Source organism: Triticum urartu, chromosome 2A, assembly GCF_056163025.1.
Source record: "Triticum urartu cultivar PI428250 chromosome 2A, HENAU_Tu73, whole genome shotgun sequence".
NCBI classification, from domain to species: domain Eukaryota; kingdom Viridiplantae; phylum Streptophyta; class Magnoliopsida; order Poales; family Poaceae; genus Triticum; species Triticum urartu.
This window is the reverse complement of record NC_141874.1, coordinates 86,980,550-86,996,334: the sequence shown is the minus strand read 5'-3', so window position 1 is coordinate 86,996,334 and position 15,785 is coordinate 86,980,550. Positions and strand designations below refer to the sequence as shown.

Here is a 15,785-nt window from a genome sequence, read left to right as displayed (position 1 = left end):
CAAATAAACGTTGGGTTTGTCCGGCCAGTGGGAGGGGGTGAATAAAAAACAGACGAAAAAAACCGACAAAATTGGAAGGTGGGAGCAGGTACCAAATAAAACCATGGTAGGTGGGACGAAAATAAACCGTACGAGGTTACCAACTGCTTCATTAGGAGTAGAGATTGGTTGGTTCAATTTTTTTGCGTGGAGGGAACTACCTGGAAGGTGGGAGGGAGTACGAAAATAAACCGTCTCGGCTGAGCGGGAGGTGGGAGTAAGTACCAAAGAAGTACCAAAAAAGACCGGGTGAGGTGGGACGAAAATAAAACCCGGAATGCGACCTACCAACAGAGACATTAGGAGTACAGATGCTATCGTCGAACAAGACAGAGGACGTCCCTATCCACCCCGTCGACAGGCACTAGTCCCAAGGCAATGATTAGATTAGCCCGCGTCTGCCGGGGCTCGACGCCTCGACACGTCGACGCCATGCATTGGCCGTCCGGGCGGCTTTGCGTGCGCGAACTTAGACTATCCATAGTAGGAGTAATACAGACGATAACATCACACTTATCCAGACAAAATAGATGATGTAATATGTAATTAATAAAAAAGCATGTGATAATATAGCAAGTTACATTACACAGATAAAAAAATGAGTTTATAACCTAATAAATAAAGTGATGCATGTTACTACTCTAAATTACTCCTTATTATGACTAGTCTTATCCGCGCGCGCAGCGAAACGGGCTACGATCCTTGTGGGATAGGGGAGCCATACCGCACGGACGCGAACCACCGTGATCGACCCGCGGCGCACGGCGACGCCGTCCGCCGGACGTAGATTGAAACGAAGGCCACGCGGTGGCGAGCCGTCGTCGGATTACTTTTTTTTTTAGTGGAATCTCCGATTACTTCGGAGGCAGCGACTGCTGAATTCACGCACCACACAAATTACTTTGGAGGTCCAGGCTCCAGAGGCGTGTGCGGGTGGCAGGACTCGGACGTGAACGTCTGATTTGGAGACCACGGCCGGCATCGTGTGGTCGCAACGTACGCCGCGGGCTCGCGCGCTCCACTCATCGCGGAGACGGCAGCTGAGCCAGAGAAAACATCATGTGGACACGGCGGCGGAGCGGCGATCCGATCCGACGATCAACCGTCGCGCTTGCGCAGCACGGCCGCCGGTGCGTGCGTGGGCCTCGTGTGTGCGTTGACAACACGGTACCCCACGCGTACACGGGAAAAACACGCGGTTCGTGGCCTAGCTTAGCTAGGACCTTAGCTTGCCAACACACGGTTCGTGGCCTAGCTTAGCTAGGACCTTAACTTGCCAGGCGAAGCCAAGCCAGCTGGCCCCATGCAGCACGGCAAGGTACATGGTGAACTGCACGGCTCGTCAGACGGCCGTGCAGACCGCGAGGGGAAGGCTGAACGCCCGCCGCCCGGCCAAGGCACGTCGCTCGTATTTCTTCTACGTAAGCTTGCACGGTTTCACGTTTTGGCCGCAAGAAGGTCAAGAAACGGTGGTGGTGCTGAAGCAAATGGCATGTTTGCCCGGCTTCATTGAGAGGGGGGCGATAACGGCGACGCACATTCAGCTCACTTCAGTGCTTGTAATTGTTGCCAGGGTTGTCTACAGATCTGAATATTTCTTTTACTTCTTATGTTCTTTGTATATTATTTTGACAGTTTATGACTTAGAAAAAAAATGGCATGCTTGCGTGATTGCACACCACTAGAGCCGTCAACAACACCGATTCGCCGGTCGCGACACGCGCGAGGTCACAGGAACCACCCGCCACGCAAATCCGGTGGCTGGAGCATGCCCGGGGATCGCGAGGTGGAGCAAGCGGCCAGCTGCCCGAGACATCGGCGTCGCCGGCTGAATTTTTCATCTCCATCTCGCGATCAAAGTACGCTGCGAGGAGAAAACGTGGCTGGGAGCGGCCCCGGCAGGACGGCACTCACCGGCAGCGGATAAGCGAGATGCGAGAACGATGTCGCCTTTGCACTCCCGTGGTGTGGCGCGCAGGAACCGTCGCTGCTGCTGCTCGTCCTCCTCACGGGGACGAGGGTCGAGGTGGCGACTCGCTGCTGCTTTCCTCCTGCATTATTGGGGCCTATCTAGCACCAGTGGCTGTTACTATTAACTTTCTCCGTTGCTTGCTCGCCCCTCTATCCTGTTGGTCCCATATGACACGATAACGTGTAGTGACTGTCAGGGAAAATAGTTCCTGGTCCAGACCTCCTGGCTCGCGGTGAACGGGATAGATATCGCTTGCTCGTCGGTTGGAAAAGTTGCGCGGTCATTTTCTTCGATTATTACTATGATGATTTGACTGGTGAACCTGTGTGCATAGAGAAACACAGAAATGGTATGCGTGTGTAGAGTATAGAATTGTACAATCAGCGGGATCGAACGAAATAAATATCAACTTAAGGGGTTACAGGTGACTAGAGCCAAAGTGTTACTACAGAGATACAAATGGTCCTTGTTGGAAGGAATACAAGCGGTAGTTAACACAGCAGTCTGGAGCCGGCACAGATATACCAGCACAGAGCAGGCCAATAAACACTACGGTACACACAGGCGTCAGGACGGCGGAGCATTGATGGTTTCAGAACCCCATGATCTCAAGCCGAGATCGTCATACAGCGACAGGGAGTCGCCACTTGCTCCATATTCCTTCAGCTTCATTGTCTGCCAATTTGTCAGCGAGGGTATCCCAAATTAGAAAATCATGGATAAGCAAGAGCTTTTAGAGCTTTTAAACACGGTGTGTGACGCAAAATAAAAAAGATTAGTGAGCAGGACGGCTAGTGAAGCGCACCTTCTACTTGAGCGGGTGGAACGCCTGACTGGAGGAGCAACGTCTGCAGAGTCTTCCAAGATAGGTTCTCTGATCTTCTTTACAGTCGATCGCGTCGAACCTGTACAGATAGACGGAACAAGTCCCTTGAGCAACTGGATCTATGACGTGTTCTTCAGTAATCTGCGCTGGAATTATGGCTTACCTTTGCGACTGCGGACAGTTTTGGATGATTGAACCTCTGTGCTATCATCTTCTGATTCCGTAACAGTGGATGATGTCTGACTTTTTCCGGAACAAATGTTGCCGCTGCCTTTTGTCCTGTTCTCCTTATTTTCAGCAGCCCTATCCGCTGAAGGATCAATATCCTCAGTAGCTTCATCCGTCTCCTCATTTTCAGCACTGCTATCCACTGAAGGACCAGTAACCTCAGTGCCTTCCTCTGTCTCATTTTCAGCATTGCTTCCCAATGAAGGATCAGTAACCTCAGTAGCTTCCTCTGTCTCCTTATTTTCAGCATTGCTATCCACTGAAGGGTCAATGTCCCCAGTACCTTCCTCTGCCCCCTTATTTTCAACATTGCTATCCACTGACGGATCGGTAACCTCACTAGTTTCCTCTGTCTCCTTGTCTTCAACATTGCCATCCACTGAAGGATCGATAACCTCACTGGTTTCCTCTGTTCACGGAACACGCATAAAAAGTGAGCTCTCTATTGAACATTATCTACTCTAGCGCATACATCATAAACACCACTTTGGGTTGTAATGAAGTAAGCATACATGAAGTACTCGCATGGATAGTAACTTAAATGGCAAAGAACATAAAGATATTCAGAAAGAAAGAAAAAAGTTAACTCACCCTCAGCAGAGTTTCTGTCATTCTGTCCAGCTTCCTTAGCGAGTAGGATTTTATCAAGAGAATCAATTTTCTGCTTATGTGCCTCCGCATTTCTTGCCGTGGCTTCTTGTTCTTTCTTTTCCTCATGAACTTTGCTAACTTTCTCCTCAAATTCCTCAATGCAAGCTTTGAGATCTGGCTTCGCAAACTTCTTACACTGTTTGGACAAATTGACATAGATCAATGAAAGCATAGAATTCACAAACTCAGACTTCTGGTTTCAACAAAACGTTAAGCGTATGCAGCCATTGAGGCTATGCAACCAACCTTTGCTATCACGCTTCTGAAGTGGTTCAGCACAGAATCTTCACATAATGCATGCTCAAAAATCTTGAAATTATCGATGAGTTTCTTCAAACCTTTCTCAGTGAAGGTTAGCTGAGAGAGGCAGTAAGAGATATACTCCCACTGCCTAACATCTGAAAATACAAGCAAAGAAAGAATCATACATCTGAGAAAGTGGTGAGCACAAAGTTATACAATTCATGAAAAGATCCAAAATAATGCATGTAGTAAATCACGGCTGTTGAACAGAAGACTGAAATGAGAGTCAAAGAAGTCAGCTGCCTTGCTAAATTTCCATACTGCTAACTTCTGCGGAGAAACTTACAAGACAACACGTAACACAACCTGCTGATTCACAGCATTAAATCTTTGGTTGGTGCTCTCATTTTATTCATAATTCTTAATTTCCATTCATCAAAGTTTATGTATCTCATGGTTTCTTAAACAGATGTCGAGTGGTCAACAGTTGATTAGCAATTAATGGAATCACACACGAACAACATAAATATTCAGTATAATCTGATTGGAGAAGTAAGAATGTAATACCATTTACACCAGCAAACCTATTGCAAAGCTTATCGACAAGAGCTTCCATTTGTTTGTCCTGAAATAATAGTTAGAAATTAATATACTTATCAAGAAATAAAAACCAAAGTGCACTGATGGCAGAAAAAGAAGCGGCATGTTAGACCTTTTTAATAGAACCAATTAAGAATTGCATGATGTTGCGAAACGTTTCTTCCTTGAGGTGTTGATTGCACAGTCTACTCAGAATATCTGGAAGAAGATTATAAATTGGATTGCTTCCTGCACAGTTGCCAAAGGAAAAAAGGAGGTAACCATATTAGCTAAAGTCTAACTGCAGTATTAAATTAAATCAAATGGACCGACACATTTTATACATGTACCTTTCTTTGACAACTCATGGAAGAAGAGTTTTGCAAGGCTTGAGATCCTCTCATCTTCATCTTCTACCCTCATCGCCATTTCGTTGATATAACCTTTAACCTGTATAGGATTTGCGAACGTGTTTCAGTGGTGGTAGAGAGAGAGAGAGAGAGAGAGAGAGCAGAAAGAGAGATTGGCAGGGGGGAGAGAGACCTTCATCATGTCATTCAATATGAGATGAGAAATGACCAGCACAGCATTCTTCCTCACAGATGCCGATGAATCGCTCAATCGGGCATATATGTGTTCTGTCCAAGGTTCTAAGAGGTTTGGAAAGCGAACTGCTAAATCACCAAGGGCTATAGTGCAGTTAGATCGGACGATTTCAGAGGATGCGTTTTCCACAACAGTAAATAGGATCTGGAGATTTGCCTCGCTGCAAGTTGAGCATATAATGAGATTCAGTGTCGTCACAAATTTGTAGATAAAACAGGATGCTACCCATAGTATTAAACAAACACAATCAGGTGGATGTTGTTTGCATACCAGAATTCTGCATCAATAATCATTAGTCTGCAAAGAGCAAGCATTGCAGAAGCATGTAACTCCGGGAACTACACCCAAAAAATAATGTTCAGTCATGACAAAACCGCAGAGAGCAATGGAAACCAATCATTTCAAAGATGTACGAAGGGCAATACAATAGAATACAAACCTTTTGCAGCAAAGTCAGATTCCTGCAGAGTTTTGATAGAAATGGTCCGCAATGTCCAAGAAGGTTCTTTTCACAAGAATAGGAAACAATCTCCCTTTCAGCTTTTTCAGCAAAGAACTCGATTGCAATATCTCTCGTTGCACCAAGTCCCAGTTCAGCATTTATGTCTTGTGCCTGCCAGCATCACATAAAGAATAACAAGTTCAAGTCACATGAAACAATGACAAGCCAAAGTTGAAAAGTTCAAATGGATGTAACAGACAAGAATTACCTCCGAATTCTTGGAACCATCTACCTGACTATCCTCATTGGTGGACTGTGATTTTTCATTCTTCTGTTTCTGTTTGTGGATTTTCTTAACGGAAGTCTCAATGTAAACCAAATGGTTGAGTGCTATATGACTAATGACAAAAAGAAATCTACCCAACTTCATGGCTGATAACTCCGTAATTGTGGAACTATTCTGAGTTTCAAGTTCCACTCCATTAGACATGCCATCCATTCCGAAGGCACTGAATACAGAACTGAGGGATTTCTTTGCAATCTCAGCAGCAAAGATTTCAGGTGCAGGGTGTAAGGTATATATGGCACTTATAGCTTTATCTGTTGCGCCATACCATATTTTCTCCGGAAGCGAGAAGCTAGTTACCAAGCTTTGCAGTGCAGCAAATACTCTGGTACTAGTACTTAGTAATTTGATCTTGTCTTCTTCTGATAATCTTTGCAGGGCAAGGCAAGCAGTTCTAGCAAGCAGAGGCTCTTCCTTAGCCAAGCGCCCAAACCCAATGTCAACAATATCTTGCAAGTGAGTACCCAGAATGCTAGGAGATGACTTTGCTGCCATGCAAAGAATTGATAAAGCTCCACGGCATTGCACTGGCCTTACACCGTTGATGTTGAAGCAAAAATAATCCCACAAAGCTGACATCTGCAAGAGGTTGTGGGACTTAGCAAGTATGCTCCTCATGAGCAAAATAAGATACGATGCATCACTAAAATAGTACAATGGCATTCAACAAAATGGCTATGCTTAAATAGGCCTAGGAAAACATTGGTGCGATACAGTTGTCAAAGTACACCTTAATAGCACAAGAAATCAATAAAACTTATCATTAGAATCTTCAAAGGAAATTCTCACATTGAGGTATTGATGAGCTGGGAGCAAAATTTTCAGCATGCATCTTAAATTCACAATTGCTGGATGTTCTAAAATTAGCTCTCTCACCTAAATGCAAGTTAATAACCCTATCTTGGACTTCCACAGTACAATGCAATAGCAGACAAGAATAGAATAATCTAAGCAGCAACACATCTAATCAGTATTCGGTACACATTGAATCCTATATGAAAGAGTGCATAGCATTGCTGTTGCTACAAGTATCAGCAAACATTAAGGGGAAAGAAGAGCGCACCGTGTTGGATGAAATCTCTCCTTTCAGTACCAATGAACTAACTAAGCTCTCCAGGGCAGCAAGGTCACCAATGCTACAATCGATGTTGAGGTTTATCAAACTTTTGGCTGTTTCTGTTGGGATCCTTTTTGTGTATATGGCAATGAATGCGCTCTCCACTGCTTCATATATTGACTTGTCCTGAGAAAATACCTACAAAAAAAGCTAAAATGAGTGAGGAAAATGCAAACAAAACATGAGTTCACAAACTAGCTAGTTCCGGGACATTACCAGAGGTAACATTTTCCGGAGTGCTGCTTCTGAACCTTCAACCTGAAACTGTCTGCATCTCATTAGCAGAAGAATAGTGTTCTCGACATCTGTGGCTGAAGATGAAGCCAATAACTGGATAAGAATTGGCATTAACGACGTTATACATGTCGTGAATCGCAGACCAGCCTCAAGGGATGCAACCAAAGCTCTGATCTGTTCTAAGTTTGTTATATCTACAAACATAGGATCTTGATCTGTCTGGTCTTGACTAGAAGGTAGGCAACTATCACTGACACTCTCGTCTTGCCCCACGGTCACTTCACCCAATGGATGGTCATTCACAAGTTCACCTTCCGCAGGAGATTGAGATTCCTTTTCTTCCAATTTCTCCTTGTACTTCTCTAAAGTTGCCTCAAAGGTCGTGGCCCTTAGTTGAGGCCCAAAAGGGTTGTGTTGCAGCATTGTGATGAGAAGTTGTAGTGCTGATTTCCTGACGATTGCACTTTTATCCTCCAACCTCCCTGAAGCAACTGATGCCACTTCATTCCACAGGCCAATTGAAATAGCATTTTCTTCACACAACTCTGCCCAGACCTGAAGGACACGACTCCTCGTGTATGCTGACACATCCCTACAACGCTCGATCAAAATTTCTAGCATAGCCTGCTTACTTCGGAGCCTTATGGAATGAGCACTGTTATTTCCATCAACGTCTTTGAAAGCCTTTGCAGCCAACTTGCCCAAGACCCCAACAAGAGAATTCCTAATCTTGTATGATTCCCCACCAAAATGTGGTATTAGAACACCAAGATTGGTAGACATAAGTTTTGGCAAACGATCTGCAAGTTCTACTAAGAATCTCCCAACATTGTCAGCACCAGCACCATCTCTCACGTAGTCTTTCGGGTCAGTGCGACCTATTTCCCTGATCAGGGAAATTGCCAAGCTTCCATCACCAAACTTTTTCTCAGCAGCAGCAACTGCTTCAGCAAGATGAGCGACAGTGAAATCATATTTATGGATCAAATGCAAGACGGATGCACTGGTTTGAGAAATCTTTTGATGCCTTGTAGCTATTGCACCAATTATCCGGCATAGACCATTTCTTGTTTCCTCATCTTTTAACACATTTTGATTCTCAAAGAGAACATAAGTACACCTATGCACAAGAAAGCAAAGTCACTATAAGAACAAGATTACTGAAAAGTACACTATACCAAGGTTCAAGAATTTACTTTGAAGCAAAAGATAGGTATCGCTCATCAGCGCCGCCTGGACCAAAAAGTAGTGTAAGGTCAACTTCAAGAGAATTGGCGACCAGATTCATGATCCGCCCTCTTTGCGCTTCCCAATTCCAAGCATAAACAGGATTCTTCTTCCGACCATGTGCTGTCACCTAAATCCAAATGGCAGAAAAAAACTATTTAAATGTAAAAAGGTATAAAACCTGAAGAATCATATGCTTTGGACAAGTATTACCTTTGCCCCAGTGCCACTATCAGCTGAAGATTCCTGAGCGAGGACAATGGAGAGGAGGAAAAAGGAGTAGATCTTGAGGGCATTGCGGTGAGACGCGATGCGGTCAGTGATAGGGATCCCATCAGAGGGGGATGACATGGAAGCTCGTGAAAGGGAGTCAATGTTGGGCAGAAGAACACTGAGGTTGGAGCGCAAAGCCTCAACAAGATTGAACTTAAGCCCTGGGGGCAAGCAAGTGAAGTCACGCACAAGAGAGTATATGCTATTAAACACATCCTGTTCCTCAATGCAGAAGAGTTCCTTGTCAGACAGATCAAATGATGTGCCTTTAATTTAAGTCAAACCAAAAGAACAAGTTAGTTCATATTGAAAAAATAGATATACACATGTTGACAAAAGAAATAACTACAGTACTTTCATATGCAACAAACTAAAATAGTCTAGAGAGCCTAAATATTGGTGCAAATGTTTCCTAAGCAGTTGACATGCTCATTTGATTGTTAATGTAAGTAATGCATCAAATCTGAAAACATCAAGGGAGGAAAAGAAAGCTAACTGGCTGTACTGGAAGCTTTGCTTGTAGAGCAACTTTAGTTCAACATTAGGCACACTTGTTTCAGTTGTGATCATATGAACTAATGAACCTGAAAACCATGTCATTCTTATTTTTGTCCTTTTTTCTTGTATATTTCACCTATTAAATATTTTTTCCAGTACTGTCTTTTCCATTATGTTTCCTTCAAAAAGAAGGGACAATGCTTCCACTACACAAGGTAACCAATATTTTGCAAAACGTCTTATGATTCTTTACCGAGGGAGTAGTTTTTATGTAAATCACCAAAGGTTTATTTTGCAAAATACTGGTTACCTTGTGTAGTGTGAACTAGCTTACAAAAAAATGAACAGTTTAGAGCACATGAAAGTCGGCAACCACTTGTATGACAAGACAACTTTAAAAAATAGGCAGTGCTAGCTCTGGAAAGATAAGTGACTTTTCTCAAATGTTCAGGACACTTATTAGAATTTTAACTGCAGACTAGGTTTCTGTCCGTGTGAGCAAAGATTGAGTCCAAAAATAATTTAAGAACTTCAATGTGTGATAGTACACTCTTTTAAGGAACACCAGAAACAACGTTGACTTAAGCAGGGCTTGCCGATCTGGAAGCCCAAAAAACCATGGAGAACAACAGAGATGAAAATCCAAAAGGCATCAGGAATTTGGGGATGGATGCGACCAATCATTGTCTGAGTCATTTACAGAATTTCTGGTTGTAACAATTAAGCACTGCATTTCATAATGATGCATAATTTTGATATTATAATCAACCCATACCAGCAGCACGCAAAGTTATCTGGTCACTTGAAACTTAACGGAGAAAAGAAAAATACTAACTCCTGCAGGCTGTGGGGTGTAAGTTGACATCAAGTTAACGGGCATCAGTCATTAGGAAACACAAAATGCTTGACCACAATGCTTGACCTAGCATAGCTTTACTTTGATATGTTGCAGATTCCAAAAGCAGCACATAAGACCTTCAGCTTCCAGAAAATCCAGCAAACACAAAATGCTCGAGAATCCGGAGAAGCAACCCAAAACTGAATTAGCTCAAAAGGGCAACACAGTGTATATCCCAGCCAGACACTCAGATTCCTAAGGTGGACGGCCAACATGACTCATTTCGAGTCAAGTTGTAGCTCGGGAAATGTCAGACGACAGTGGGGAACTCTTATTTCTGAGGACGTGAGTGTTCGGTCAACTGTGGTTTGGCTTTCAAAATCTTGAGCAAACATCAAAGTTCGAAAAACCAATTGCGAGCGTCTGTCAAGACTCAAGCAGTACGGCGCTGGGCACCAAATCTACGGGAACTAGGGTTTGCAACCTCAAGCTGGGGGCAAATCGGGCGGCGCGGCCGCGCCGCGCGCCCCCAATCTAGCGCTCGATTTCGGCAGGCTCCGGCCGGAACCCTGAATTCTACGGGGGATTGGGGGGGGGGGGGGGGGGGGGGGGGGGGCGGGGAGCGGGCAGGTACCTTTGACGAACTCCTCGAGGTCGGCGGCGCGGAGGGCGGTGACGGCGACGGGGGCGTGCGGCCGGAGCGACGGCTCGCCCTCGTCGTCCCCGTCGTCGTCGCGCTCCAGATCCCGCAGGCTCGCGGGGAACACGAAGGGCGGGGCCATCTCGCCGGCGGGAGGAATGGGGGAAGGCGGGAGGCGGAGGCGCGGAGGGTTTGGCTTCGGGCTGGGAATGGGAAGGGGGGAAGAGGAGTGGGGAGTATTTCGAAATCGGGAGCGGGAGGCGTGAAATTTTGTGAGGGGGGTCGTCGGGTTGGGGGCCCACATGTCACTAGCTGGGTGCCACCGCGCGCCGGTGCTGGTCTGCTGGAGGTCGGATCTACTTTCTCATTTTTCTTTTTTCCCGTTGTACCGCTACCACGTTCTGACGCCTGGGCCCCACAAACAGTGGCGAGTTTGGACTCGTCGTGTCACCTTTGATGGTTCAATAATAAATTCACACTTCGTACCTAACCTCTTTGGAACGCACGATTACATATTGAAAATTGTATGTCGCCTCTTCCATATTGGTAACGTAAAATTTGTACAAACTAGTTATTCGGATGCTCCATGAAAATTTCGCAATAAATTGTTTCCTTACGAGAGAGTGGGGAAAAAGGACAAATAAAGACACATGTTAGATTGAACTTCTCAAACGAAGTGAAAAAAAATGGCATTCAGGTGAACGTTTAGAATCGTCCGAAATTTAAAGAAAATGAATGATTTCTCTATGAACTATAAAGCCAATCCTATTATCTAAAATGGCATCATAGGGAAAAAATTATGAAATTCATTCATGTGAAAATCGCTCTATTTGAAATTGGGTCTACATTTGTACTTGCTCTGCAGACTAAGACCCTGTTCGGCAACCCTCCACTCCCTCACTGCGGAGCGCCGTTCTAGTCACTCCCCAGATTAAAGTTGTATGCCGCTCCGCTCTGGAGCGGAGTTGCCGAGGGGAGGGAGTCCGAACGGGCCCTAATAAGACGTTTTATAGATCACTAAAATGGTGAATGCCCTGAACCGCTTCAAACAAAGCGGCACGCGATCCTTCCCCATACCCACAATGTTAGCAAAATCGACTGTGACCAGTGCCAATCCGTTGGCCCTTCGTCATGTGTGTCAACCAAATTGGACCACGCACCCAACAGTGCACATCATGTCTGAGCCGGCTTGAAGATGCAAAGATCCTGACGCAATCGCTGTGAGTGGGATCAACAGCCATACACGGTCGGATCACCCCACTTACAAACTACCCCAAGTGGTAGTTGTAGCCTTAATGCACCATAAGGCTCCCTTTCTATCTAGACAGCCTAGTAGTTGTAGGGGCTGTTTAGTTTGAGACTAAATTTGTCTAAGGTTGCCACATCTAAGGTTAGGCAAGTTTGACCAACTTGGATGGGTGTTCGGTTCAAACCACATCTTAGGCAAGCCACACTAGGGTCCTACATCACATACACATACAAAGTGTGGCAAGATTTCCTTAGGCTTGCCAACTTGTTGCTCTCATTTTAAAGAACTAACCCTAGGCAAGTATGGCACCATTATATGATAAAGTGTGGCATGGTTAGGCCTAACAACCCCGTAGTGTTTCTTGAAACAAATTCAATCTTTCACCACACACAGTATAGATGAAAAAAAACAAAATGACAGGATTCCTACATTCATTCAGAAGAAAATAATTGCCTAGTTAATTAGAGAAAATCATGGAAAACTAAAGAATTCCCCAGTTAATTATGAAAGCTGTCAAAAACCATCACAAACCGCTAAGCTGTACACGAAGAATACCACACACACCACTGCAAGAGGGCCTCATTGAGACAGCACCCAGGCATCATCGTCATCACTTCTCTCCTAGAAGGCGTGATCGCCATCCCTAAACCTTGAGCAAACAATTTCAACTTCACTGTGGGTGATCGTCGACTCAACTCACATTGTAGAGGTCATGTGGAGTTTTATGAAGACCCGCGCAAAAACTCGGTCATGCTACTAGACAGCGCAATTCCAACTACGATGGTGAACGCAAAGCTGGACTAGGCACGGTGGGCGCTGCAGGAGATCACCGAGTAGGCCACCTGCTAGCTGCCTGTCATCGTACGCCACCGAGGCCCCGCCACCGCACCTTCTGCTTCATAGTAACAAACAATGTGAGGCAATCTCGCGGACACACCGGAGAAGAGCGGAATGCATCAACCGTTGTCGCGTCTTTGACATCGCTCCCCCCATCATCATCGGACCCTTCTAGGGAATATTCGGCCAATTTTGGCTACAACGTGTTCTTCATCGACGCTATTGAAGCACCCCACCGGCATCTCACTTGGAAGACTTGGGCCCTCATGCTTCAAGGTCTTCATCTGGCTCGCCCTTCTGAACAAGTGTTGGACGGCTGATCGCCTCGCACGCAGGGGCCTCCCTCATGCTGATTTTGCGTCCTTTTGCGACATGAAGACCAAGGACACGCAACACATACTTGTTGGTTGCTTCTTTTCTCGTCAAGTGTGGCACGAGAGCCTTTCTTGGTGTCGCACCAATGCTAACCTTCCTAGCCTGGAGCTATCTTTCCAGGATTGATGTATGTTATTGCGTGACCATACTCCCACTACCTTGTGTAAGGGGGTCTCCTCTCTCACCCTACTGACTGTTAGTAGCTTTGGAAGCACAGTGACGAACGCATCTTCGATGGTTTGTGGCCCTCCACTATATATACATCTTGTCCAAGCCATTCAACACGAGGCTAGGCTTTGGGTTAGAGCTGGAGCTAGAGGACTCAACCAACATCCCTTCTACTTCTGTTCTGCTCATGCACTCATCACCGCATCAGGCTGTGTACGTGGTTTTGCGGGTTGCACCTTGTAATTGCTTCACTCTCTCCCTATGAGTGCAATGGTACGCAATCTTGCGTATTCAGAAAAAAAAGAACTTCAAAATATGAATTTGTGGCTACAAAAAAAATTGTATGTGCCAAGCTTGAAATATCATTTAGTGTCAGTTTAAATGGTTCAAAAAACACTTTGAAAAAGGTTACACACGTGCTAGGAAAATAATGAAGATGTAGAAACAACATGTATTCATCATGACACAAAAAATAAACATAGAACGTACAATAAAAAATACTCCCTCCATTTCAAAATATAGTGCGCCCGCGCTTTCCGGGGTCCAACTTTGACCGTAAATTTAATCAACGAGACCAACTGCGGCGGGAGAAAAAATTATATAATTAAAAACTTCTTTCGAATACGAATTCATTGATATATTTTTTTCTCCCGCCGCAATCGGTTGTTGTGGAATGGAGGGAGTAGCGACGACGGAGTCCCGTCGGAGGTGTGGTATGACTAGTCTCTCATTCTGTTTCGTGCGCATCCCACAACCATGGACTGCACCGCTCCAGGTTTGCTACTTCACTCTTCCTCGCAGCCAACCAGGGCCAGCAGGATGTCCTTGTAGCCGAAGGAGGTGTCGTCGACGACGTCGCAGGTCACGGTGGTCTTGAACCTGGCCCTGTACTCCTCCTTGATCTGCTTCATGTCGATCTCCGCCCGCGACACCACCACCCTCGTCAGCATGTCCTCGTACGTCCCCAGCCCCACCACCGACTCCCTGATCATCTCCGCGAAGTGCTTTTCCGGCGAGGTCAGGCACCAGACGGCGCTCCTGAGCGTCCTGGCGAACTGGCTGCTGCAGCGGCTGTCGATGTCCTCGACGATGTCGGTGCCGTGGTCCTCCCTGTACCGCCGGAGCGTCGCCCGGAGCTGGGGCTTGCTCCGGGTGCTGAGGATCCGCACCACCTCGTCGTGGTGCGGCTGCTTCTTCCGGACGGCCTCCGAGAGCTGCGACGCCTCCAGCCTCGCCACGTCCGCGTCGACGCGGTCACCGCCGTAGCGGTAGGAGCTCACGAGGCTCACCAGCATCTTCCTCAGCGGCTGCTGGAGCGCGGCGCAGGACGCGAGGTCCTCCTCGACGGAGCAGCCGAAGAGGGAGCGGTAGGCGCGCCGGACGGCCACGAGGTGGTCGGGGTCGGACGCGCACGCGACCTCCACCAGCACGGCGAGGTGGTCGCCGTCCCCTCGCCGCCGCAGCGCGCCGTGCACCAGGTTCGCGTCCCGCTCCGCCGGGTCCATCGTCCACAGGATGACCGCCTTCTGAGGAAACAAGAGAGCCGAGCGAGCGACGCCGTCAGAGAAACGAAACGCGTCGCGGTTTTCGAAGTTCACCGGAGAGATGCGTGCGTGCGCTGCCGTACCCAGAAGTCGACGGTGACGGGGCAGTACTGGCGGGAGAGCCGCTGGCGGAAGGAGTTGAGGAGCGGCTCCCGGAAGAGGAAGGCGTAGGCGCGGCGGATCGCCGACCGCTGCGCCGCCGTCCTCCCCGCCAGTATGCGCACCAGGGCCTCCTTGTCCGCCCGCCATCCTGCACACGCGCCGAGATCACCATGTCAGCTAGCTGCAAGCGAGCAATGCAGCAGCAAGAAGAGACCGGAACCCGGCAGGTGCATTGCATGCCTTGGAGCGCCTTCCTGATGCCCTCGGCGTCGTCGGAGGGGGACGGCACCGGGCTGGGGACGACGATGGCGGACATGATCGGCGACGAAAATGCGCGGCAGCCGGCCACGGAAGGTCGGTCGATCGTCTTCGAGCCGCTGCAGTGGCCGCCGACGAATTAAGTACGGAGGAATTATATAGGGTGGGACGAGACGGATAAAGAGTCGGAATAAAGTGGATTAATACAGAAATCGTAAAGTATTCTTCACTTGCTGTTCTTCAGTAACGTTATGGGCTTCAGTTGTCGTCACTCCTCACAGAGGGATGTGAACTTGCTTACCCGTTAAGCTTCCTTACGAAACTGCGTTGGAGACCTCGTGTTTGCAACACCAGCAGATCTACAACGTGACCTTCGATTTATTGTTTTGCCAATTGCCACGCTTTAACAAAGTTCCATTACCATCCTGCAACAGAAAGTTCCACAAAAAAGTTGTTCCTTCTGCATTTCTTTTCTTTTCAGTACCATACA

The 15,785-nt window shown here is 46.8% G+C and overlaps 2 protein-coding genes across 2 annotated transcripts; both read right to left on the bottom strand.

The window, feature by feature from the left end:
* Window positions 1–2,400: 2,400 nt before the first annotated feature.
* LOC125535875 (binding protein) lies at window positions 2,401–11,007 on the bottom strand. Its single transcript, XM_087543240.1, has 17 exons — window positions 10,757–11,007; window positions 8,727–9,052; window positions 8,483–8,643; window positions 7,266–8,406; window positions 6,996–7,187; window positions 5,855–6,511; window positions 5,584–5,757; window positions 5,415–5,482; window positions 5,082–5,304; window positions 4,889–4,988; window positions 4,672–4,787; window positions 4,527–4,584; window positions 3,963–4,114; window positions 3,657–3,852; window positions 3,001–3,474; window positions 2,817–2,916; window positions 2,401–2,686 (listed from the first exon to the last, which is right to left on the bottom strand). The coding sequence occupies exons 1-17, from the start codon at window positions 10,902–10,904 to the stop codon at window positions 2,680–2,682; spliced, it is 4,293 nt and encodes a 1,430-aa protein (XP_087399366.1). The 5' UTR covers window positions 10,905–11,007; the 3' UTR covers window positions 2,401–2,679.
* Window positions 11,008–13,822: 2,815 nt separating this feature from the next.
* Window positions 13,823–15,501, bottom strand: LOC147983969 (annexin D3-like). The gene is made up of 3 exons (XM_087539652.1): window positions 15,278–15,501; window positions 15,019–15,185; window positions 13,823–14,917 (listed from the first exon to the last, which is right to left on the bottom strand). The coding sequence occupies exons 1-3, from the start codon at window positions 15,351–15,353 to the stop codon at window positions 14,177–14,179; spliced, it is 984 nt and encodes a 327-aa protein (XP_087395778.1). The 5' UTR covers window positions 15,354–15,501; the 3' UTR covers window positions 13,823–14,176.
* Between the last annotated feature and the right edge of the window lie 284 nt (window positions 15,502–15,785).

Bases quoted from the DNA above. Each gene is read 5' to 3' on its own strand.
- LOC125535875 (XM_087543240.1), bottom strand. From the start codon at position 10,904: ATGGCCCCGCCCTTCGTGTTCCCCGCGAGCCTGCGGGATCTGGAGCGC. The intron at 5,483-5,583 runs GTTTGTATTCTA...TTTTGGGTGTAG, and splicing joins ATCTGACTTTGCTGCAAAAG to TTCCCGGAGTTACATGCTTC. The intron at 5,305-5,414 runs GTATGCAAACAA...CTCAACTTGCAG, and splicing joins ATTATTGATGCAGAATTCTG to CGAGGCAAATCTCCAGATCC.
- LOC147983969 (XM_087539652.1), bottom strand. From the start codon at position 15,353: ATGTCCGCCATCGTCGTCCCCAGCCCGGTGCCGTCCCCCTCCGACGAC. The intron at 15,186-15,277 runs GCATGCAATGCA...GCGCGTGTGCAG, and splicing joins CATCAGGAAGGCGCTCCAAG to GATGGCGGGCGGACAAGGAG. The intron at 14,918-15,018 runs GTACGGCAGCGC...TTGTTTCCTCAG, and splicing joins CCGTCACCGTCGACTTCTGG to AAGGCGGTCATCCTGTGGAC.